This window comes from Dama dama, chromosome 27 (assembly GCF_033118175.1).
Source record: "Dama dama isolate Ldn47 chromosome 27, ASM3311817v1, whole genome shotgun sequence".
Lineage (NCBI taxonomy): Eukaryota > Metazoa > Chordata > Mammalia > Artiodactyla > Cervidae > Dama > Dama dama.
The window spans coordinates 21774492-21800799 of NC_083707.1; the positions used below are offsets into that span (position 1 = coordinate 21774492).

At 46.5% G+C, this 26308-nt stretch overlaps 1 protein-coding gene and 1 non-coding gene across 3 annotated transcripts in view; both read right to left on the reverse strand.

Moving 5' to 3' along the window:
- Positions 1-2109: 2109 nt before the first annotated feature.
- FHOD3 (formin homology 2 domain containing 3) overlaps positions 2110-26308 on the reverse strand; it is a 518587-nt gene continuing 494388 nt past the window's right edge. For both annotated transcript variants that reach the window (XM_061130778.1, XM_061130777.1), the window contains 3 exons: positions 25569-25743; positions 17044-17205; positions 2110-4403 (listed from right to left, as the gene is read on the reverse strand). In XM_061130778.1, the coding sequence (XP_060986761.1) occupies positions 4321-4403; positions 17044-17205; positions 25569-25743 (420 nt within the window). In that variant the 3' untranslated portion in view covers positions 2110-4320. The remainder of the gene's footprint in view (positions 4404-17043; positions 17206-25568; positions 25744-26308) is intronic.
- Positions 19687-19877, reverse strand: LOC133047884 (U2 spliceosomal RNA). The gene has a single exon (XR_009690891.1). It is a non-coding gene; the product is annotated as a U2 spliceosomal RNA (small nuclear RNA).

The following is a 26308-nucleotide window of genomic DNA, read 5'->3' on the forward strand; positions in this document are numbered from 1 at the left end:
ATATTTATCATGTACATTACACCCCTAGTACTTACTTATCTTATAATTGAAACTTTGTACCTTTTGAATACCTTCATCCAATTCCTCCTCCCCCCACCTGCTGTGTCTGGTAACCACAAATCTGACCTCTTTCTCCGAGAGTTTGTTTTAAAGTATAATTGAACTATGACTTTGTGTTAGTTCCTAGTATACAATATAGCCATTCAATGTTTCTATACATTTCAAAATATCACCATGATCAGTCTAGTTACCATCTGTCACTGTAAAAAAAAAATTATGTAATTGACCATATTCCCCACTCTGTACATTTCATAGCTGTGACTCATTTATTTTATAACTGGAAGTTTGAACCTCCTAATTTCCCTCTCCCATTTCTCTCCTTCCCCCACCCCCACCTCTCAGGCAACCACCTGTTTTCTCTATATCTGTGAATCTGTTTCTGTTTTATTATGTTTGTTTGTTTTCATTTTTAGATTCCATATACAAGTAAAATCATACAGTTTTTGTCATTCTCTAATTTTACTTAACATAATACTCTCTAGTTCCATCCCTGTTGTCAGAATGGCAAGATTTCATCTTTTTATGACTAATACACCACTCAGTGTGTGTGCACATATATATTACATCTTTTTATTCATTAATCTACTGATGGGCACTTAGGTTGCTTCCAATTTGGGCTATTATAAATAATACTGCAATAAAAATAGGAGTGCATATATCTTTTCTGATTAGTGTTTTTGCTTTCTTCAGATGAATACCCATGAGTGGAATTGCTAGATCATATCATCATTCTATTTTTAATTTTTTTGAGGAGCCTATATACTGTTTTCCATAGTGGCTACACCAATGTACATTCCCACCAATGAAGTTCCCCTTTTCTCCACATTTTCCCCAACACTTGTTATTTGTTGTCTTATATTTTATAATAACCATTCCAACACATTTCATTGTAGCTTTAATTTGCAATTCTCTGATGATTAATGATGTTGAGCATCTTTTCAGATGCCTGTTGGCCATCTATATGTTTTCTTTGGAAAAATGTCTATTCAGGCTCTCTGTCCATTTTTTAATCGTTTTTTTTTTCCTACATTGAGTTATAGACAGTCTATGGATATTTTGGATATTAACCCCTCCTCAGATATATTGTTTGCAAATGTCTTCTCCCACGCTGTAAGTGGTCTTTTCATTTTGTGTATAGTTTCTCTCAATGTGCAAAAACTTTTTAATTTCATGTAGTCCCATTTATTTTTTGTTTCCTTTGCCTGAGCAAAAAAAAAAAAACTCAATATTGCCAAGACCGATGACAAACAGCACACTGCCTATGTTTTCTTCTAGAAGCTTTGTGGTTTCAGGCCTGATATGTAACTCTTTAATCCACTGTGAGCTTACTTCTGTGTATGGTGTGAGAGTAGGCCAGGTTGATTCTTCTGCATGTAGCGGCCCATTTTTCCAACACTATCTAAGAGGCTGTATCTTCCCCACTGCATGTTCTTGCCTCCTTTGTCACAGATGGACAATGTAAGTGTGAGGTCATTTGTGGGCTCTCTATTCTGTACCGTTGATCTATGTGTCTGTTTTGTAATGGTGCCACACCATTGATGACCGTAGCTTTGCAGTATAGTTTGACATCATGGACTGTGATGCCTCTAACTTTGTTCTTTCTCTCGTTCATTTTGGCTATTCAGTGTCATTTGTGTTTCCATAAAATTTTAAATTATTTGTTCTACTACTGTGAAAACATTATTGGTATTTTGATAGAGATTGCACTGAATCTGTAGATTGCCTGAGCATAATAGTATAGTTATTTTCATAGTATTCTTCCCATCCATTAGCATGTTACATCTTTGTGCACCCTCCCCTCCACTTTAAACCTTCTCAGTAAGTTATTTCTTAAATAGAAAAAAAAAAAAAAAAAAAAAAAACCCTCAAGACTCCAAAGAAACTAAAACACAGGTATCTTTAAAAGAAAGATATTTGCCTTTCTTTACCAGCAATTTTGTAATTTCAACCCAGATTAAGAAATAGGCACAAGAATACATATAGTGATGACCAGCACAATTAGCAACATCTCACACTGCAAAGTACTATTCACTTTAATGCTCCTCAAAAGTCTTTAAGAAAAATTTAACTTCTTGAATTAAAAACACCAGTAGAGGCAGACAGAATGAATGGTGACAAGAAGAGGAAATGAACTACAGAAGAAAATCACTCAGATTCACTACAAACTACTAACCAATTTCCAGTAAAAGGAGGCCTTCTTTACCTAGCTGTAACCAAGAAATTATGACTTAGCTTGCTCCCTCTGAGAATATTTTAATCCATAAAATAAAATTAAAATTAACATTAGATTTATTCAGTCACTTCTTTCCAAATGTGACCTTTTATTCTACAGCAGTAACTCTCAGCAGAACACCAGGGACCCTTGGAAGGGCATCAAAATATTTGTTCATTAAATGTGTGGGAAAAAAATTCATCTTCCTTTTCTTTGCCCATCACGATCCCCAGTGATACAGAAACTCCATGTTCATATTCCAGGCTGAGGCTTTGACAAACCATTAAACCACATGTGGAATATAATACACGTTATTTAGAACCATAAGGAAATAAACATTAATACCCTATGCACCCTTTTCAATAAAGTGATTAAATAAACTCAGCTGTCTGGAATACACAGACCTAACTTTTGCAGGTTCTAGGCTCTCTGGGGTACTCACGTATTATTTGACAAATGCCTGTTTGAAAGAGCTCCCTGTCTCCCAGAGAGTGGAGACGCAGAAGGTTGGGGGGCGGGGCTGGGCACAGTCACAAAGGCCAGTGGGGTGAATATATTATCTTCAGTGCTTCAGACCACAGGACTGCATCCTGTCTCTACATGACACCTTCTCAGATTCAGGAACACAGGGTCACAGAGGCTCTGGAGGTGAGACACTGATAGAATTGGTGACCTGACCATCTTTTGACACCACCCCCTTGAATACTGGGCTTCCCTGGTGGCTCAGACGGTAAAGAATCTGCCTGCAGTGTGGGAGACCTGGGTTTAATCCCTGGGTTGGGAAGATCCCCTGGAAAAGGGAATGGCGACCCACTTCAGTATTCTTGCCTGGAGAATCCCATAGACAGAGGAGCCTGGTGGGCTACAGTTCATGGGGTTGCAAAGAGTCCGACACGACTGAGCAACAGCAATTGTTGACCGTCCCCTGTTTTCGGAGGTGGAGGTTCTTCAGAGGGAGCCATGTGCCCTGTGAGGGGCTGAGGGTCTCTGTGGAGGAGTTCAGGCCCCTCAGAGTGGCTCTGTGGTTGAGAGCAGCTCAAGCATCTTCCCCTCTAGACTCCTGAGCTTCTGATGGCTGTGCTTGAGCGCCAAGGACAGTACTTCTCATTCTGAAGTTCTCTGCAGACAAAGCTTCAACTTTTCATTTTTCTTTTGGTGACTTTGTAAATTCTTTGAGAAAATGAATTTTAACATCAAAGGCCTGTGAGTGAGTTGCAGAATTTAGATTTTTTAAACGCTAGTTTTTGCTGCAGCATCACAAAGGAGCAAAAACAAAGCATGCGGGTAAGGTGATACATGGGAGGTTATTGCTAACTTGTACTGCCGGGAAGACAGTGCCTAATTAATCTGGAGTTACAAAGAGCACACGTCAGCGTTTTTCACTCAATTAACAAACAAAAGAAAATCCAAAGGGCTTGGAGGCCATATGGAGCCAGGGTCCTTCTCACAAACCTGAGAAGACTTTTTGTGGATCCAGAAGGAGCCGAGCCTATGGAGCTATTTAAGGTTCTACGCAGGAGAATAAAGGTTTCCAGTTACGGCATTAAACTCTGTTTATTTAGTATTTGAAACAGGGTGTACATTTATGAATTTGTATAAACATTTATTAATAATACATCTAAAATCCACAACCAGTAAACAATCTGTGCTTTCCTCTGTGTACAGTTTTGGAGTGGACATCTGCATGTTTTGGTGTTGTGGAGGGACCCAGTCTGTGAACCTAACCAAACTGCATCATGACCATGGTAACTGTGACGGAAGTGCCCTGCTCCTGAAAAGGGGCTGCTCCTGGCACAGAAAAGGCGTCACGCTTTGGAACTACTAAGCCAGGTGCCAAGGAAAAGAGAGACACACAGCGGACACGATGAAGAAAGAACAGGAAGGGGATGCCGGAGTCCGTGTCACAAGCCGGGCAGTAACATCTAGACACACGCGCCCCCCCTTCAGAAGCTTCAGGCGTCAGAGTCTCTGCACCTCCCACTGGAGGGGCTCCCCCCCAGCAGGAGCTCGCACTCGGTGTAGACAGGCTTCTGAGGGCACCGTGGGGGTCACAGCTGCAGCTCCGATGTGCCCACCAGGCCCAGCGCCCGCGCTTCTTCCGGAGTCAGGCCGCTCTTCAGGGTCCTCCGCACTGCCGGGGCCAGAGACGAAGGGGCGAGAAGAGAGGGCAGGGTTAGCAGCCAGGCCCCTTCCCCGAGCAGTCACAGCGCTCACGACCCCCGGCCCAACCCTATCCCTGCTGAAGAGCCCCGGCTGACTGGCTGTTTTCAGGGCAGGAAAAAAATCTAGGGGCTGCCAGAGGCTGCCCTGGAGATGACCCAGGCACTGCCCTGGAGAGTCGGGCAGAGAGGGGACTGTGTGGTGGGGTGGGGCAGAGAGAGGCCCACCCTCATGAGCTGTCTGAGAAAGGGTGCGAACTACAAGATGCAGGTGGCCTGCTGAGAGCGCAGCCTTTCCCAGCACAAGGAGCAGATCAGAGCTGGTGAGGAATTCCAGAGTACAGGAAAACACACGTTCCGCGGATGCAAGTGAGGTGAGATGATCCCGCAAATCTGCAGGGACGAACCTCTGCAGAGGCCCCCCAGCAAGGTGTTAGCAGAACCTGGCACAAGGGGGGAGTCGTCAGGATGAGCCCCCCAAGAGCGCCGTGGTCTCAGTTTCAACTCATCAAAGAGCCTCTACAGAGGAGAACCACTGACTCCGTGTGGACTCGATGACAAGGAGCAAATGGCCAAACCTCTGAGTGGACCTGCTGGATGGTCTCTTTGAGACACACACGGCTCAAGAAGGCCCAGTGACCTCCCGCCCTGAGGTTTACAACTGGCGGTCAGAGGAACACTCATATTTAACCGACTGAGAATTGGCTTATGTTTGCCTGACATTATGGCTTTTCCATTGTTTAGTGTGATCAGTTTCAATGTCAAAGCAGAGGCTGGATAAGGCTGAAGGATGAGGCAGCTGGCCCTTCCAAGACTGGTCTTTTCATTTGAAAAGTTTCCTAATTACATTTTCCTGAATTGATAAATTGTATTTGGCTTACTCTGTATGGAAGTCATACTGAGTTTGGGATATCTGTTCTATTTTCAGAAGCGATGTGTCATAGATCTCCCATCTACTCTAAATCATCAATCAACTAGAGAGTCCCTGAGATCACCAGGGAAGGCCTTTGATCAGAATGCAGAGAAAGTAAAGCTCACCCTTACTGTTTTCTCACTTTCCTTGCCAGATCTAATTCCCCACATTCCCTCTATGACAAGGGGGCCTATGTTCTCTGAGGCCTCCACAGGGGTGAGGTCCCCACCTCGAGTGTCTGCAGACAACTCCCATAACGATGCCTCCCTGGGCAAAAGCCCACTTAGCCCGTGGACAAAGGGCCTGAAAGAGTCAGGTCTCTCTCTGGTAGAACAAACAGCGGCTAATACCAACTAATGAACATTTTTTTCTCTCCCAGGAATCAGCACTTTGGACAGGAAAGGGGAAGTGTTAGTCGCTAAGTTGTGTCCAATTCTTTGCGACCCCATGAACTGTAGCCCACCAGGCTCCTCTATCCATGGGATTCTCCAGGCAAGAATACTGGAGTGCATAAGCATTCCCTTCTCCAGGGGGACCTTCCCCACCCAGGGATCGAACCTGGGTCTCCTGAACTGCAAGCAGATTCTTTACCATCTGAGCCAGCAGGGAAGTCTTACTTTGGACAGGGGCCAACACCTAATCCATCAGTCAGTCAACAGATACTTCATGGAGAACCTATTGTTTGCTCAGCTCTTTAACTCAAAGAATGGATACACTTAGGGTTTTTAATAGCAGCACAAAGTTGTGCAGTGAAGGGTACCCTCAGATCAGGCCACCACACACACACCACTGCATTTCCAAGCCCAGCATGGCCCCAGAGCCCCCTGGCCACAGCTGCTCCTGCACCAGCTCACCCTCCCCCAAGCCCAGACGTCCTGGGCTCCAGACTGAGTATCTAACTCATCCAGACAAAATGCTTGGCTCCGGAGCCTTGGCTGGAGGCAGATTGCATGTAACTGAGTAATGGAATTTGTTCTATGGGGCAGCAATAAAAATACTACTTTGTAATACCCTTTATGTTCTTTAAACACTCCTTCAAGGGTTTGTTAAAGATAGATAATAATTTTAGTGGCAGAAAACAAGATGAAATATTTCTCATTCTTGACAAGGACGGCTGAGACCTCTTATCCAAGATACAAGCTTCTGTCTGAAGAAGTCCATGCTGCACTTTGAGGGCATCTCACGTTTCCTTGGCAACAGGAGGTGGCACGGCTAGTGACCACTGCTCTGCGCAGCTCTGCACCCTCGTGGATTACACGCTTGGCCCAGTGACCACACGAACTGGTGGGCATTGAAAGAGGCCTCTCTCACCTCTGTTTACATGTTAGCCCTATAATTAGAGTGCTCAGTTCATGTAAATATTTGAGTAAGGACCCTGGCACCTTATAGAACAGGCTATACTCTCCTAATAGATATGGGCCTTGGGCCAGCCGATCCGGGAGCGGCCCAGAGAACAGAATAAAGCTTAATGGTGCTGTACCAGCCTTGCTGCCCTCAACCTCATGGTCTACTCCTATGTTTTGACGCCATAGACCCCTGAGACCCGTCCAGTCCAGGCTTTTCTCTGCTGTGGCAAAAAGCCAGTGTAAGTAAATGTCCCTCTGCTTGCCAGATGAGTCCCTGAAAGGTAGGGATTCAAAGAAAAATTTGCCCCATTTATGGAATCCTACTTTCTGTAGACGTTCCTGACAATTCAGATAAATTCTCCCAGAAATATATTAACCCTGAAGAGGACCTTAAGAATTTGAACACTTTGCTAAAAAACTCAAAGTTAATTCACCTTACCAGTGGAAAGTAGATGTGAAATGCAGGTAATTGAAATCAGCCTGGTACCCCAATTCAAGTCCTACAGGGAAAGGATCCTTACAGTGTCTGTCTACCTGCTCGTCAAGTTCACTCATTCATTCAACAGAGGTTACAGGAGCCTCCACCTCGAGTCAAGTGTCATCTCAAGGAGGCCAGGAGCTGACGGGGACGTGGAGTGAGGGGAAGGGCACAGGGGGTGACTCTCACGCAGAACATTTCCAGAAAGCAAAGAAGGGCTGGGGACGTATGAAAAGGAGGGGATCAGCAGAATATGGGACTCACACAGCAGAAACTAGCCTCCCATCAAACAGGGCATTCTCAAATAGCACGTCTCAAGTGCTGGCGAGCAAGGAGGAAGGCGGGGGAGTGGGGGGGGGCTGGCTTCCATCTGATAAGATAACGTCTGGGCCCCTTTCCACTGCCTCCCCCTCCTGCTGCCTGCTTGAACGCTCCGGCTGCCTCGGAGCTCCCCGGCCTGTCACATGCGACTGCCTCCCCTCCCCGCAGCTGCTTAACAGAGAACAGACCGTGGAAATGTTTATCCTTGTCTGCCCCGCAGCCCTTCCATAGACGGCCCGGGTCACTCTGCTGGCACCAGCAGCCACTCGACACCCCAGGCACTTGTGACAGCTCCCAGAACGCCAGCCCTGGGATCCGACCCAGGGCACCTCTGCGGTCAACATGCGGCACAGGGGGGTCTGGGGCTCATGGAAAAATCCTAAGTTTGTTTTCTCTTTTCTTCCCCGCCTCCCCCTGCAACCCTTGAATTGAAAAAAAATTTTGTTTAATCCTCCAAAGTGCTCCCAGGTGACTGTTAAGTTGAATCTGAGAAGAATGACGATTGTGGTTGCCGTTTCCTGAGCACTACCATGGATTATTTCATCCCAATTGTGTGGAAACCCTATGAGATGAGGACAGGGCATGAGCAACAGCGGCATGGAGAGACAGAGACCCTGGCCCCCGCGCACAAAGAGAGTGGGAGAGAAGGATTTGGGCCAAGACGTTCGAACCAGAGCCCACCCTGGAGACAGCTGTGCCCTGACAAGCCTGGCAGCCCATGCACCGACCATCTTTCATTCTGATGGCAAACGGACCGAGTTTTGCTTCCACGTGACAGAAAGCCATATGTGTGCTCTTTCACCTCTGAATCACTGACAGATTTTTTTTTCCATTTTTTTCATATAATGCCAAGTGATCTGGAAATTAGTTGTTGTTGTTGTTTGTAATCCCTAAGATCCTAAACACTGTTCTGATGAGTATCCTGAGAACAGCACGTCTAGGATCACAGGAATTCACATCAGAGCTTGAAGATGTCCTACATGTTTGCGTCTTGGCATTGGGAAGTAACTGGCCCAGCTGCTATCAGAGCTGTTCGTTTATGCAGCCCTTGTTCCTGGAGGGACCTGTCTACTGAGGGAGAAAAATGATGGGTCCAGTCCTGCCCCTTTGGACTTAAATACCAGGAGCTGTGTGTCATTCTTAGTAATTCAATGCTAGACATTCTGTGGGATTTTTGTGGGTTTTGGCTTTTTTTTTTTTTTTTTTTTGGTCAATGTCAGTTATTTAACCTTTTAGGTTAATTTCTTTACTTTTGCCCTCCATCTTTTTTTCACACAAAATCCTGTCTATTAAAAACAAGGTTTCCTAAATTGACAGCTTTCTACAAAATAACTAGCCGGTACTTTTTGAAAGTGTCAAGGTCATGAATGTCTGCCACAGATCAGAGAAGACTTGAGAAGACATGATGACAATCCAACATGGAACTCGAAGTAGGATCACGGATCAGAAAAGGGCATTAGTGGGAAACTGGTGAAATCTGAGTCAAGACTGCAGTTGAGTTAATAGTTAACTTTTTGACACATTATCCTACAGTGTGCAGAGTGTTAACACTGCGGGGAGCTGGGTGAAGGATAGAAGGCAACTCTCTGAGATTACTTTTGAAGTAAGCGTAACTTTTTTGTTAAGTCTTAAAATTCTTTCAAAATAAAAAGCTAAAAAAAAAAAAAACTTGGAATGACAACAGCAAGGGGCCAAGGTTCCCAAAGCTGGTTGATTTAAACTTGACTTCATAGACTCAGCCTGGGGCACCAAGAACTAGTGTCTCTGGGAGAGACCCCTGCAGTGCATCCTGACCTGGGAGATTCAGATCCCTGACTTAGGAAGAGGAAGGCGGAGGAGTAGGTGGACGTGGAGTACATCTCTCTCCATGGATACATCAGGAATACATCTTCAGACACAGAAGTGCATACAGAACACCAGCTGAGAGTGGACAGGAGTACCTGACCAGCGGAAAAGAATATAGAGAACCATGTAAAACTCGGTAGGACGAAGGAACTAGGGGGGAAAACAGGAGTGTTAATAGGACTGGACCTGCCCTCAGCCGGTGGGGGAACTGAAGCAGGGGTCCAGTCCCCGCATGGGGGCAATTGTCTGAGTCAGGAGAAACATTTAAGGCTGAGAGTGAAACAGCTGATCTGTGGCAGGCTAAATGGAATGAGAATCAGACAGTCCTTGCTGCAGTTATACGTACCCCAGACAGGAAGACGGGTCTCCTGGAAGGTGCATATCCCTGACTTAAGTCATTGCCATCTGACTAAGACACAGCGAAGCTGCTCAGAAAGGTGATGGCCTTTGTGGCGACAGGCCTGACAGAGAAATAAGTTCACTCACGCTGAGATGGCTCTTAGCAACACTTATGGTCATTACTGTTGTTGTTCAGTTACTAAGCTGTGTCCAACTCTTCGCGACCCAATGGACTGTAGCCCACCAGGCTCCCCTGTCCACGAGAATTCCCAAGCAAGAATACTAGAGTGGGTTGCCATTTCCTTCTCCAGGAGATCTTCCCAGATCAGGGATCGAACCCTTGCCTCCTACATTGGCAGGCAGATTCTTTACCACTCAGCCACTGTTGGGAGGCCCAACGTTTATGGTATCAGGCACTTTCTACAACCACTGGTCTGGCCACGGTCATGGCTGTGCAGAGTCCCTACCCCACTTCCCTCCTAGATCTGCAGCTATGTTCTCATCCAGCGCTCCTCCACCATCTCTTTGGTCCCTAGGTAGGCACTGAACAGAAAGCAATCAGTGAAAATGCAAAAGCAGACTGCCTTTTATGAGTCACGCAGTGGGGGAGGACATGGGGGAGAGAGGGTGGAGTCTGGCCAGGGAGCAAAGAAATCAAACAGTTCTCTCCATGGTTTTCTGGGCTCAGAGTTCTCAGCATTGTTGAAAGTCCTGAGCAGGACAGAACTGCCTTCACCCTTTGCAGATGAAGCCCAGCTCCTTAGTGCTTATCCGAGAAGTCACAACAGTACTAGACACACACAGTGCTGACAACCCAGCTTCTGTGTACAGGGGCAAGCCACTGTACCAGAGTCCTGGGGGTAAAAAGAAAGGGCCAAGATGGGTCTTGTCCACGAGTTACAGCAGACCAAGTGAGGTGGACAGTGGTGTGCGGGGAGTGAGGTGAGTGATGGTAGCAAAGTGATAACGAGGTGGGCGTGTCTTCTGTGCACAAGCTCCTGGGTGACTTCTGCACCACAGCCCTTACACATCTATCTACAGGCAGCTTCGTATTCCTACCAGGGCCCTGGGACACCAGCGTGAAGGGAAGGGGGATGGTGAGACCCCACCACAGGTGGCTCACTTAACCCTCACAACCGTCCCGGGAGGCTGGCATGACCACCCTCGCTGGCTGGAAGAAGACAGGCCCAGTGAAGCCAAGCCATTTAAATGGGAGCCAGTCCCCTCTGTGTTATGACTGTGCAGATTCTCAAGCATGGAGATGGATTCCATCTGAACTTGGCAGCAAAGACAATGAACCACTGTCACCTCCTGTCAGTAAGGTGCTTGGCACTTTCCGAAGCCCCCTTCCGAGAACCCTCTGCTTTGTTCCCAGAATAGCTCTCTGATGAAGGAAAGACAAATTCTCAGATTCCTCTCTTTCACGGATCCTCCCTTCTCTTGAACCTCCACTCCGGGCAAAAGGGTGCCTGCCATTCAGACAGATATGGTGAAGGACACAGAAGCCACCCTCCTTTTTCAACACGCTAGTTGGCAATTTGGGAGGGCTATGGGACTGAAAACACAGCCAGAGAGCCATTCAGCACAGGGAAATACGTCCAAACTCTGCTTTGTCTCTTTAACTCCAAGGCTTGAGCTTTCCGTTACACCAGAGTCCCAGTCACTCCAGAGCAAGGGGCTGCTTCCGCTCTTGTGGGCTTGTGTGCAGGGCCTGTACACCCTGTTTTGGACCTGCCTCCAGGGCTCAGATGATTTGGGGTCTGTTCTGAAAGCACCGCCTCACTCCCCAGTCCCCAGGCTCTAACTATGCCTCCCAGCTTACCCCTGGCAAACTCCTCCAAAGCCTCTTTCCTGTGTCCATCCAGCCCTGCCTCCCAGACCCTCCCAGTGAAGAGCCAGGCTACAAATACCTTCCTCACTTCCCCATCTTTCTTTTCCAGTGCAAAGGGCTGGACACCCACCATAGGTTTAGAGTAGGCCGCCGTAAACCAGTGAGCTGCTGTCAGCTCCGTTCTCTCTGGCCACTCTACTCCTGTAGCCGGGAGGGGGCGCTGATGGGGGTGGCAATTCTCCCCAAAGGCCCGTCCCTTACATATCGGCTCTCTAAAAGGCACTGACTGGCCACCAGGTTTAGGAGACTTTGGGCTCCCTCTTGGACTGATTCTATTTATCTTTTTGTGCCCTGGCCTGTGTACATGGGTGGGTGCCCTTAGCTGTTTTCAGAGGGGCAATCAGTCCAGCTTTAATGAGCTGGAAGTATATTTAGGCTCCGAGTAAACAGTAATGATGTTGAGAAGACAAAAGTTTGAGAAACTCTGGTCCTTTTACTAAAGATTTACTCTACTGTATTCTAACAGCATTTATTTTAAAGCCTCTGGCTCTTTCCATTGTTAGCCCTATAAAAGAATATAAAATTTGTAAGGAGGGAAGAACTATGTAAATAACATGCAGGGACATTTTTCTTAATGGGATTAGTGGGAAAATTTCTGGACATTTTCAAATACCACCTTGGAAAATTACAATTAACCTGAGAACTGATCAGATCCAGCACTCAATCTAATATTTTGTGAGGCATCGCTACCATTTTCCCTAAAACAGGGTCAATAATTTTTCAGATTTGTTCAGCCTCTTCCTCCATGGAATTCTGTAACAGATAGCATGGCAACACCCCTCAATATGTCGTAAAATAAGATCTTTGTTATACTGAATCAACATGAACACGTCACATGCCCTTCAAGAGGAAGGGTGAAGCTTTGTAAGAGGTGAGGTGAGAGTCCAGTCATGAAATCAAGTCAGAGTTCAATGTTCCTTTCCCAGCAGCTCCTAGAATCAGACTTCTGGCCCCTCGCACTGAAACATCGTTCTTGTAAAGAACCTAGTTATATTCCTAAGACACTGTTGGATTCCTTGTAGGTCACATCAAAGTGATCGCATTTTTATAGAAACATAGCCCTGAGCCCAAAAATCCATGGTCACATTACAGGTGGGGCCCAGACTCCTCCTTGGAGAAAAACAGCAGGAGAGGGGGCATCCGGCCTCTCTCAGTGGGACAAGGCCTGGGCTCCTCTGGGAAAGAGTAAAAGGCAAACCGCGAGTCCCTAGTGCCCGTTCTGCCCTGTGACAGGCCAGGCTAACGGCGACATGCAGACAGCCAGCGGGGCAGAGACTCTCATCCGAAGATGGGTCCCAGAGCAAAGAACAGAAGGGCCCTTTTCCTCCCCAGACCCCGAGCCTGTCAAGCAGAATCACAGTGGGAAGGAGACCTCAGATGCCTGTCAGCTTTAAGGTTTTCTAGGGAAGACCAACATTCGGGAGGCCGAAGAGAACAAATAGCCCGGGGACAAAGTGTGTGTGTGTGTGCGTGCGTGTGTGTGTGCTCAGTCAAGTCTCTTTGCGACCCCATGGACTGTAGCCCACTAGGCACCTCTGTCCATGAAATTTTCCAGCAAGAATACTGGAGTGGGTTGCCATTTCCTGCCCGGACACAGTATGGGGTTGGTCAAAAAGTTCATTCGGACTTTTTCATAAGATATAATGGAAAAAACCCAAATGAACTTTTTGACCAGATGGATACCTGCCCCAATATGATGAAAAGAAAAACCAAAATAAGAAGAAAACAAAGGGCTTGGAGAATGCTCTCTTCGACCACCTCCACCAGCTGATTCAAGAGCCTTGGCTAGATTCTTGGGGAGCATATGAGGTGCATTTGTGTTGACATTTTACAGGCTAGATATCAACTGGACAATTCAAAACATTTTACTTATTGAGACCCTGATGGTTCCAGCTGGGAAAACAGCAGAACAGAGCCTGGGAACCTGGGAATTCAATACGGTGCTCTGGGCGTATCCCAACTGGCTGCATATTTCAGGCTTTAAGCAGGACTCTTGGTGGGGGTAAGCCTGGCCACCAGCATCAAACATGAAAGCAGAAGTTTAAGTATACACGAGGAGTCTCGAGTGGCTTGCAGGTCATAAATTTCTAGGTTATGGGCTGGATTCAGTTTGGTTTCCTGCAACAGCTGGACTGTTATTGTCTTTAGCTAAGTGAGTTATAGCCCAAATATGTTAGTTATTCATTTATCCACTTGCCTCATCGCCACCATTAAACAATCAAATCCGATGCAGCATTGTTCCAGGGTGAGGCCCCAACCAGAACTTCATGTCGATTTTGCAAATTGGTTTTTTCTCGTTCCTTTAACTTCTTGTGAAAAGCTGGAGTTTACATCCCTTTATAATAGAAATCAGAGTAACTTCCCCATCTCAAATTTCTGTGGATGGTGCCATCACTAATAAACGAAACCTGTTACAGATAAACACTTACATACATGCAGAGCTATATTTGTTGTAGCAACTGCATCACAGGACAAAATATGTTTGGCTAAATAAAAAGAATATAGGGCTGTTTTGCATAAGATTGGAATGGAAACGATACCACAGGAAATTATTTTATGTCAACCACAAAAACAGGCAAAATATCTCTCTGGCCAGACTGAAGAGGAAAATTAATTATGACTGTGTTATTGTTCCCAGTGACATTATGTGTCTCTCTAAGAATCTGGCCAGAGGGCAGGGCCAACACTCTTTGCCAACACAGACATACAACATATAGGAGGAAGACATAGCCTGGGCCTCCAGGGACTGGTCAGGCCCCTGTCTCATGCAGTCTCCTTCTCTGAGATCCCTGGCCCAAGCCTGCCCATCTTCTGGAGGGCAATCCCTGGCCTGGCATCCTTTGTCTACTCCTCTCCTGTGGTCCGACTTCCCCCAGTGTGCTTTCCCTAGCTCTTCCCAATGGAGACTCTTGCACTGAGGTTGCCCACTGCCCACTGATGCATGGTTTCTTCCATTTGGTTACTGGTTTAGTAAAGTAAATAAGAGGAGGGTAATAAAGGACAAGGGCTTCCTTGGTGGCTCAGACGGTAAAGAATCTGCCTGCAATGTGGAAGACCTGGGTTCGATCCCTGGGTTGGGAAGATTCCCTGGAGAAGGGAACGGCAACCCAATCCAGCGTTCTGACCTGGAGAATTCCATTGACAGAGGAGCCTGGTCAATGGGGTCACAAAGAGTCAGACACGACTGAGCGACTTTCACTTTCAATAAAGGACAAATACTGAAGATAATCTACTTAAGACCCCAAAAGCCTTTCATAAGTCTCATTAAAAAAAAAGCTATTTAAGAAAAAGATTTCTGATTATGCAAACAGCAGGAGAAAAATATGCAAATGACATAGACAAGCCATACAAAGCAGAAGAGATGCAAACCACAAGAGGTTAGACCTTCCCTGTGTGCAGAGAAAAATTAAGTTAAAACATAAAGAATGCTATTTCACACTCTTCAGAAAAAGGCACGTGCAGGCCTGGCCTGGAGCATGCAGTGAGGAGACAGTGAGGGTGAGCTTCTGGAGAAGAGCCTGCCCCCCAAGATGTGCACATCTGGGGACCCTGCGATTCCAGTCTTGGCCTCGGACCCCAGTGCCACCTCCGCCTTACTGTGCTCGGTTCCCCCAGGGATCCTGTTAAATGCAGGTTCTGAATCAGCTGCCCTGGAGAGGTCCCTGTGAACATGTGTTTCTAACCAGCCTCCAGGAGATGCTCACGTTGTCTGAGGAACAACTTTAAGTAGCAAGCCCCTAGTCAAAATTTTACATGGGAGCACCAGGAGGATGGCAAAGTAGCACCAGGAAACAGCGAAATGTTGGAAAACATAAAGACAGCGATGCTGGAGTCCACAAACAGATTCTTAAAGATGTAAAAAGTCCCCCTGAATGATGGGTTTCTATTTTAAAAATGGAGAGAGTGTGGCAGAGGCCACACAAAGTGGAGCGAGAGTCCTTCTAGTGACACCAGTCACCCGGGGGCACAGGGAGGACCCCATCGCACAGGCTCTCCGGAGGTCGGCTTGAGTCCAGCCCAGACACCTGGCATTTTTAAAGCTCTGCAGGAAGTTCTAATGTGCGCCTACGGTTGAGAGCCACAGTTCAAGAAGGTACTTGAAGCGTGTACCAGCAGGATGGACCTCCTCTAGGAGTGCAGCAAAAACCAGCCTCCTGTCTCACTCACTGAGAACCACAGCCCCCACCCCCCAAGTTCTGTAGTTTGCGAGTCTCTGCCTCTCCCTGCAAGCGGTGTTGAGCGGCACTTACTTTTCTGGGGAAAATGTCCACTAGAATCTAAACGCAACGATATAAAAGGGGCAGGGTCTGAGAGCCTGTGGCAATTTGGTTTAGAGTTATTTACCCCGGAAACACGCATGACGATGGTTCAAACAGAACCAGGGCGTCCACAGCATGCATCCCAAAACGCAGCCACCCCCGGTGAGTGCAGGGAGGCACTGCATGGGGAGGCTCTGAGTTTGAGTTCTTACTGAACTCTTGCCTCCTGAAGGTCACTCTCTTTTCACTCTGGGAGCCAAGACAAGGGGAGGCGACCAGGCATCCTCTTTACGAAACATCAGAAATCCCTGTCCCAGTCAGCATTCCCGGAGGCTGAGCTGGTGGAGACTCAAGCTGTCTCTTGAGTGACCGGCAGCAGGCCAAGGCTTTGGGGGTGAGCTCTCTTCTGAAACACAGGAGGGCCATGGCCATGTCAAAGGATTCAGGGAACCTGCTTCTCAAAGTGAGCCGTCCCTGTGAGACTCAGCCTGGTGCCCACAGAGGTGTCTCCACACCTGTCATTTAGCCAGTGGGAGCAGGTAAAAGGGAGCAGGAAATATCCTCTATTTGGTAGGAAATTTTTTTAAAAGCCTGATCAACCTAGGCTAAAATGAACGATTTTAACCATCCTTATAGACGGCAGCCCACCAGGCTCCTCTGTTCATGGGAGCCTGGTGGGCTGCCATCTATGGGGTCGCACAGAGTCGGACACAACTGAAGCGACGCAGCAGCAGCAGCAATGCCTGTAAAATCACTTGCCACCTCGGCTCATCTTCAGCACGTTCACGGGCAGCAGTGAACCACTGGGGAACAGTCTCCAGCCCAGAAAGTGCCCCCCTGATGCTGGGCGAGGGGCAGAAATATGGCCGCAGCAAAGCACTCAGGGCAGTACTTGGCAACTGGCCCACTGTATCCATCCCTGCACACCAAGGTCATCGAAGGCCTTTCAGACCTTCCCGGGGACAACGTGTGAACCAGGGGAGGCCTGACCAGACATGGCAACCACGGTGGACAGGCGGCTGCAGCACACCTCCTTCCTCAATGGCCAGTGCTGATGCTCCAGCACAAAACCCTTTCGTCGAAGACCACAGGTGGGCCCTCCGGGCACCAGGGACAATTCACTAAATCCCACCGCGGAGTCCCCGCCCTCCCGGGTCATAGAGCGCCAGGAGGCTGCTCCCAGGAGCCCGAGTCCCGCATCCCGACTCCTAGACACTCACGAGACTTCCGGTTGGCGCGGGAGCGCTTCCTCTCCCGCGGCACCACTCGCTGGCTGGGCACTTGGGTGGCTGACTTGACGATGCGGTCCATGATCTCATCAGCTGCATCGTCCGTGACGTTAGGCGAGTCATCCATGCCCATGGTCCAGGAACTAGCGGATCCTGAAGAATCAAACACCCAGAGAGCACGAGGTACTCAGAGAGAAGGAGAACACAGCACCGCGGCAGCGAAGCCCATCGGCAGTAAGCCCAGCGGAGCCGGAGTCAGGGCGGAGCCTGGCGGGCCGGGGAGCTGACCTGTCCCCACTGCAGGGGCACCGCAGTGACCTGGGACCATCACCCTCGGGGCTCTGGCCTCCCAGGAATCATGCCAGCGGCACATTATGTTGTACTCCTCAGTCACACAGCTGTGTCCCCATCTCTCACTGTTCTGGATATGTCTCCACCTGCCAGGTCCTGTAGTCATGGCGGGGGTGGGGGGTGGGGGGTAGCCTCCCGATGCTACATGGCGCCCTGCACATCGCAGAAACCCAGTGATGCGCTCCAGAAATGTCCTGAGACATTTGCTACGTTTCAGCTGTCTATCTCTGGTTGTATGTGCCTAGTGTATGTCAACTAACCCTAACTGCTCATTCAGTTAAATAAAAGTCAATGGATTTTGTAACATATGGTTCATCTTTGGATTACCTATCCTTTAAAAATCATAACAGGATTGCCCTCTTCCATTAGGAAAGTGAAGGGAACACACATTGTCTACTTTCACAAAATTTATTTCTCAGGCCATAGTTGCAACATGCGAGATCTAGTTTTCTGACCAGGGATCGAACCCGGGCTCCCTGAATTGGGAGGGCAGAGTCTTAACCAACTTCTTTAACTACCAAGGAAGTCCCAAAACAACATTTTCTTTGGTACATTCATCTGCTTCCTGACCAGAAAAAAATTTGTTTATAGCTATTTGTTAAGACAGTCCCAGTCTGACATGAAAGCACCTGCCTCTAGACCAGCAAGAAGAAAGTACCACAAAAACATGGGTTCTCAAATCATATTAAACACTTAGAAATGAATGCTCTTTTGATTCATCAAAAATGAACTTTGTGACTGATCAACTTTTCTGTGAAATCTCTTCTCTAAGATGGGAAATATGCTTCTGTAAGAAAAAAGATGTACAATGTGCTCAAAATTGTGAATTTTCTCAAGTGAGTGTTCTCAGACTCTGTGTTTGTGGAACACAGGTACCCTGAACTTGACCAAGGTCCAGCTAAAGCTGAAGAATAGTCAGCTTTTCTCAAACTACAGGGAAAATATGTTAGTAAACACTTATCTTAAATTTTGAGTTCTATACTAATTTTTCAAAACTTTGGTGTTTGGATATTAACAGAAATTGTAGGGAATAGTTGATCACAGCTCAACAGACTGTACATTTTATAGACAGAAAATATGCAATATACTATAATTTAGTCATAATTTCTGCTAGTAAAATTCAGATGACTAAATTAAATACATTAAAAATACATACTTGGCAAACGAGAATCAGGATTCCTGTGTTTGACCACTTGCATGTATTTGAGGACAGAGGCCATAGGACAATGATGTTTTCTGCTAACAAGGCTTTTGTTGTGGGTCATTTTAAAAAATTGCTTTGTTTTATGAGTGGAGCATACTTACAACATTAGGATATAGAAAATCAGGACATTTTAACTTTTCCTGCTTATACCTAATGACAATTGATCTACTTGTTTCCATCAGAAGGTTAGTGTTTTCAGCATCATAAAACCCTCTAAAAATATGTTCTTCTCAGAAATGAATTTTTGAAATTGCTGAATTTTCCTGCATTGTCAGGCTTGTCTAGGTGTTCTAATAGAAGGCAAGAGGCCTTGCAGCAGCAGAGCTCTCAGACTGGGCTCAGCAGAGCCTCTGAACCACAGCCTTCCTCACAACAAAGCCATCAACAGAACAACTGCATTTTACCCAGCAATTTCCTGTTTTCCCTTTTCTCTATTGATTTAAGATTCTGTGCCCCATTTTGAAATGCCAAGCTACCCTTCCCAAAACACACAAAGCTCAGGCAATTGTCTTCGCTCATAGTACAATATAACTGGCTCCTAAAACGAGCCAGAAATGAAGGCATCATCTGATTTTTCCACTGAGAATTACCTATACGTCCATCTTACACATTCTTGGGGATCTGCTTGCACTGTGACATATCAGGAGATGCCCACAAGGAGTATCTGGCCATCTGTCCAGGACCTTCAGACTCAGTTTTGTGATGCTATCATCTTCTCATGACCTCAGTTTTGGTTCTGCTTCTTTATCCCCTCTCCCCTTGGTTACTTTCCTCACTGCCCAATTACCACTGAAGCCCGTTCCATTCTTGGCTGTGTACATGCTTCCCTTTCTGGGACTTGTGCACATACATACAGCCACAGGAGAACACTGCCCATACCTTAGACTCCAAGGGGGCTCCCCAGGGTCTCCCAGGTGCTAGAAAGACATTGATATATACTGAGATGTCTGTGTAACTTATTATATATAATATATGCAAACAGAGAGAGAGATGGTGGAGCAGATAAAACATTACAGACTATGATAGTACCATGTCATTTTATTTGGACTTCATTTTTTTTTTTTTTTTTTTTTCCCCCGAGGGGGTGCACCGTTCCTGGAAGTACTGCAATACCAGGTCGATGCGTGGAGTGGACGGAGCAAGCTCCTATTCCAACTCCCAGCTCCAAAAATCCATTTAATATATTGTCCTCGGATAGAGGACGTATCAGATATTAAACTGATAAGAACAGATACTACACTTGATCTTAGCCAAAAGGCCGAGAAGCGATTGGACTTCATTTTTTTAAAAAATAGGCAAATTGTAGTTTGAAAGACAACACTGCAACTAATTTTTCCCTTAAAAATCTAACAAAGAAATAGTCTAAAATGAAAATAATTATATCCAAATAGATATTATATTACTGTAATAAACATCTACCTTCATTTCTAAAAGAGTTTCCCTGGGTATAGATTTCTAACAGGTTAGAAACTTCTTTTTTTCTTTGGCAGTTTTAAAGGTGCCATTCCAGTTTCTTCTGACTTCCATAGTTTCGATTAATAGTGAGTTATCATTCTTACTGTTGCTCCTCAGAGAGTACCCTCTTCTCTCTCTGGCTGTTTTAAAGACATTATCTGTATCTTTGGGTTTTGGCAGTTTGTCTGTGGTATGCCTAGGTAGGGTTTTCTTAGTATTTCCTCTCCTTGGATTTGTTTAAATATCAGTCTTTAAATATCAGTCTTTGCTTTCTGGCATGCTGACTTCTGTTGCACAGCATGGGCTCTAAAGCACGGGGCTCCATATTTGCGGCACACAGGCTCCCCCAGTTGTGGTGCAAGGGCTCAGCTGCTCCGAGGCAGGTGGGATCTCAGTTCCTCGACCAGGTATCTAACCCACGTCCCCTGCATTGGAAGGTGGATCTTTAACAACTGGACCACCAGGGAAGCCCCTCCTTGGACTTGCCACTTCTCTAAACTATGTGGATTGCTATCTGTCATGAGCCTTTGGAAAATTCTCACCCATTATTTCTTCAATTATTACTTCTTACCATTTTTTCTTTCTGATACTCCAGTTACACATATGTTAGACCATTTGGCTGTGTCCCACCTATCTCTTATGGTAAAGAATCTTCCTGCAATGCAGGAGATCTGGGTTAGATACCTGGGTTGGGAAGATTCCCTAGAGAAGGGAATGGCTACCCACTCCAGTATTCTGATCTGCAGAATTCCATGGACAGAGGAGCCTGGCAGGCTATAGTCCACGGGGTCGCAAAGAGTCAGACACGATTGAGGGATTTTTACTTCATTTCACTACACCAATCTCTTACATTTTGTTTCATTCATTCTTTCTCACCATGGTTCAGTTTGTATATTTTCTGTTAACCTATTTTGTTTGAACTCACCAACCTCTTTTGCTGGTACCACTCTGCTGTTAAACCCATCATATTTTTTAATCATATCAGATATTTTCTTTTCAGTTCTAGAATTTCCAGTTGATTCTTTTAAGTAAATTTCAACCTTTTGATCAATCTGTCTCTATTTTCCTTTTTTTTTTTTTTAAACAACTATAAATGGCTAAATTTGACTGCATATTTCAACATCTGGATCACCTGTGGATCTGCTGCTCTAGTCTACTTTTCTTCTTCTTGGTCACATTTTCATGTTTTCCTGGCTCTTAATTTTGACTATGTACTGTACTGTGAGTAGAAAGGAATGCAGAGTCTGAAGTCAGTGTCATTTCCCCCTCATCTTTGCCCTTTCTGTTAAGCAGACATAGTGAAGGACTGAGCAGTTCTTATTGTGTTAGTTGCTCTTCTGTGACCCCATGGACTATAGCCCACCAGGCTCCTTTTGTCCATAGCATTTCCCAGGCAAGAATACTGAAGTGGGTTGCCATTTTCTTCTCCAGGGCACCTTCCCGACCCAGGGATCAAACCCATGTCTCTTGCATTAGCAGGTGGGTTCTTTACCACTGAGCCTCCTGGGAGGACTCAGCAGGATTGGGGCCAAATAGCAGTTTTCATTGAGAATCAGTCCATCTCTGTCTTTAACTATCTGTATGCATTTGTTGAAGGTGCTTACTCTAAATTGTCTTTGTGTCCTCAGAACATAAAGACTGTAGGAAAATTTCTATAGCCTTTCTGACACGGCCTCTTCCTCCCCACCTCCTCATGCTGCCCCAGTACTTAGCAAATATCCCATGAAGAAAATTGTCTGCATTTGAAGCTTCTCTAGCTCCATCCTCTTATGCCAGCTCACATGACTACTGCAAGTTCTGCTGGCTTCTCTTCACTATTAAAGTTATTCTGCTCACAGCAAATCTAACTCTCAGCCTGGGCCCAGACTAGGTGAATGCTCTCAGAGAGGTGCCCTCAGCTCACCTAGAATTCTAATTTGTCTAGTTCTCTCCTTTCACAGTTCTCTGATGTATCCTGAAGGGAAGTTCTTGTTATTTTATTAAAGTTGATGGTTTACAGTAGCAGGAGTAGTGACCTGCTACTCCCTGTGACATGCCACTTGAAAGCAGAAGTCTCCGCAAGTGCAGAGAGACTGAACCACTTTCCTTTCTAATCCTTTTTATCAGTTAGTGAAAATGAGCCCACATTGCACAAAGCTAGCAATATCTTTTTCTTTTTGTCCTTTCCACTATGGAAGGGTTTTCTCTTTTAAAATTAGCACAACCCATTATGTTCCATTGCGAGGAGATCAAACCAGTCAATTCTAAAGGAAATCAACCCTGAATATTCATTGGAAGGACTGATGCTGAAGCTGAAGTTCCAATACTTTGGCTACGTGATGCAAAGAGCTGACTCATTACAAAAGTCCCTGATCCTGGGAAAGACTGAAGGCAGAAGGAGAAGGGACAACAGAAGACAAGATGGTTGGATGGCATCACTGACTCCACGGACATAAGTTTGAGCAAACTCCTGGAGATGGTGAAGGCAGGGAAGCCTGGCGTGCTTCAGTCCATGGGGTGGCTAAGAGTTGGGCATGACTTAAGTGACTGAACAACAACAACAATTATGTTCCATTAGAAAGAGACCTGGGTTTGATCCCTGGGTTGGGAGATACTCTGGAGGAGGGCATGGCAACCCACTCCAGTATTCTTGCCTGGAGAATCCCCATGGACAGGGGAAACTGGCGGGCTACAGTCCACAGGGCCGCAAAGAGTCAGACACGACTAAGTGAGTAAGCACACAGCACAGCGACATTGGACTCCACCTCCCAGGGTGGCTTTAATTGCACCAGCCTGCGTCCACGAAGGCACAGCAGTTCGACTCCTGATGGCTGGGGTCACTACGGTGCAGGTGCTCACGCTGCCTTTGCTCTCCTGGTGGCCACGGTTAGCCTAGGAGACAAAGGCTACGGGAGCTGCTGGGGCACAGACAGACTCATGCATAGGATGCCCTACGCCTTGGGGGAGCCAATGATTCCCAACCTCACACCCAACAGTGCAAAGCTGTTTTATTCTTATCCTTGCTTTATGCTTTGTCTAGACTGACAGTCTCTACTGCTCAGCATTTAATGATATTATTTTCTTCACCTTCTGATCTCTCCAACTTTTTTCTCTCCTCTTATGTTCTGTCTTGTTTACACACTCTTTCTCTCCTGTCACTGCTTAATTGATCTGAGAAATGGAGGCCTTTTATAGCCAGCACTGGCCAAGAAGAGGGCACCTTTCTTTCCACGTGAAAAATCAGACAATCAGAATGTCCCACACCAAGTACTCAGGACTGTGGTCTGTCACAGTCGCATCTATCTGCTTTTGCTCACCAAAAGGCTGCCTGTGCTTTGCCAAATAATAAGTTATTTTCTTTTCCTAATTCTACGTCCAACACTACCTGAAAATCAGAGGGTTCAGAAAGACCAAATCGCAGAGAACCTAATCTCTGATCCTTGAATGTGAACAGTAACACCTGCATGTGTCTGGGGTAAAGTCTGGGATTAAAATTGTAGCACAAGGGCTGACTGCTCTATTTACCATCTGTGTCTCAGTCAGGATAACAGTGGGGAAGGGCGGAGATAGGCATCCCTTCTTCCGGCATATTCTTAGCCGCCTATCAAAGAAAAAGCCCTGAGAAACATCCAGCATTAAGAAGGGGAGAAGGAACTAGATTTAGGGACACTGTCAGTTCAGTTCAGTCGCTCAGTTGTGTCCAGCTCTTTGCAACACCCCACGGACTGCAGCACGCCAGGCCTTCCTGTCCATCACCAACTCCAGAAGCTTCCTCAAACTCATGTCCATCGAGTCAGTGATGCCATCCAACCATGTCATCCTCTGTCGTCCCCTTCTCCTCCCACCTTCAACCTTTCCCAGCATCAGGGTCTTTTCCAATGAGTCAGTTCTTCTCATCAGGTGGCCAAAGTATTGGAGTTTCAGCTTCAGCATCAGTCCTTCCAATGAATATTCAGAACTGACTGATTTCCTTTAGGATGGACTGGTTGGATCTCCTTGCAGTCCAAGGGACTCTCAAGAATCTCTTCCAGCATCACAATTTGAAAGCATCAGTTTTTTGGCACTCAGCCTTCTTCATGGTCCAACTCTCACATCTGTACATGACTACTGGAAAAACCATGGCTTTCACTTATATGGACTTTTGTCGGCAAAGTGATGTCTCTGCTTTTTAATATGCTGTCTAGGTTTGTCATAGCTTTTCTTCCAAGGAGCAAGAGTCTTTTAATTTCGTGACTGCAGTCAATGTCTGCAGTGATTTTTGGAGCCCAAGAAAATCAGGTTTGTCACGGTTTCCACTTTTACACTCTAAAGCATTTCAATTTGGGCAATAAATACATGGCTTCTAATTTGTGTGCACAGTATGTGCTAAGCAAACACCAAGAGGAGAAAGTCCGTCCTCCAGGGGTTCATCCTCTTTAGTTATAAAGTTTGTAAGTTCCTGAGACCTAACCTGGGGTCTCAGGAGTTCATGGTGAGGTGGAGAGCGTGGAGGAGGTAGACTCTGGTGGTGACAGGACAGGCAGAGGAGAGAGGACAGCATGAGCCATGATGGGCCCTCAGGGAGACACAGGATGTGCAGAGTAGGGTGATGCACACCATGTGGGACCAAGTGAAAACCAAGTATGTGGGGGCCCGGAGGGGACCAGACCCCAGGGGACCTCAACATATCACATGAATAGCATGGGCTGGATCCTGCAGGCAGAGAGGAAACTTAGGAAGGTGAACGTGGCATCAGCCCAGACCAGGGAAACACAGGTAAGCACTCTCAGATGCAAAATGCATCTTAATTCTTAATTCAGATTAAAAATCCTTTCCAAGTTATGAAACAAACTTGGAAACTCTTATCTGTCTTTACCATCTTGAAGCTTAGTTTCCTCTCTGCTCCAAGGATTTAAAAGGCAAAAAGGGATAGCATTTTAATTCAAGGGTCAGCAACCTTGTTCTGTACCCTGCCTGAGAGGAAAAACATTAGGTTCCATGGTCTCTGCAGTCTCTGTCGCAGCCCCTCGACCTTGCCCCGCAGTGCAAAAGCATCATAAACAGCACACATAAACACAAGGGTGACTGTGTTCCACTAAGACCTGACTTACAAGAGTAAATGGCCAGCTCACTGTGGTTTGGAGGACATAGTTTGCTGATCTCTGGTTGTTTTTTTAAAAAAATATTTATTTTTATTTGGCTGTGAACTCTTCGTTGTGACACATGGGATCTAGTTCCCTGACCAGGGATTGAACCAGGCCCCTTGCACTGGGAGCGCAGAGTCTTAGCCACCGGACCACCAGGGAAGTCCTGCTGATCTCGGCTTTAACCCACAGGGTTCGTTCACAGGACTCAGGCCTCCTGTGTGAACTAAGCTGTGCTTTGGGGAAGGTTGCTTGTTTTCGAAATGAAGCTATGAAGGCAGGTCACAAAGGTGTGAGTGAATGATGATGTCAGTATAGAGAGCCCCGGGGAGTGGACCGTCCACTTCCCAGACAGACACACAGTCACCTCTACCCTGTGGGGGGACCCCGGAAGACGGCGTTACCTCGGCTTGCGCGGCTGCGGGTGCGGACGCCCAGCGCCGGGGTGGCGTCCTCCACGGCGGGGGATGAGGTCTTCAGCACAGCCTTCATGTTCTCGTGTTCAGCAGCATCCTCCGCGTAGCTCAGGCCCTGTGGCTGGCTTGGGGGCGCCGGGGAACCACCGGAGAACTTGCCAGACTGCAAGAGCAAGGGGGTTACGGCATGAGGTGACTCCCCAAAAATGAACTCAAGCTCAGCAAACCTCCAGCTGAGGAAAGCCTTCTCTGTCTCTCTCTTTTCTGGTTTATGTGCATTTGGCAGACGTGTTAGTGACTGCAGTCAGTGAGGGCGTCAATGAACTGATGACAGACGGCTGCATGGGGGGCAAGTTCTCTTATCAGAAAGAAAAGCCTTGGTCCCGGAAGGACCACACCCATCCCTCTACTGTAGTCTGTCTCCCGGCTCACTGCAGATTCCCTAGAATCTGGAAGCCGGCAAGGAATGATGGACTGCAACTCTGGGAAGAACTCAGAAACCAAATCTGTTTCTAACACCAAAGGCTGGATGTGAGTGTTGAAACATGCCTGTTAATCAGATACAGCGCGATTTATTTTTTCAAATGTGGTGCCAGAAAGCAGTTAAAGCGTTCGTATGGATCACTTATTATGGTAGAATTTTAAAAGTGGGATTCAGGTGCAGAATCTTGTCCCCCTCGCTTTACAGAGAAGGAAACTGAGGCCGTCCAAGATGGAGTGATTTGCCA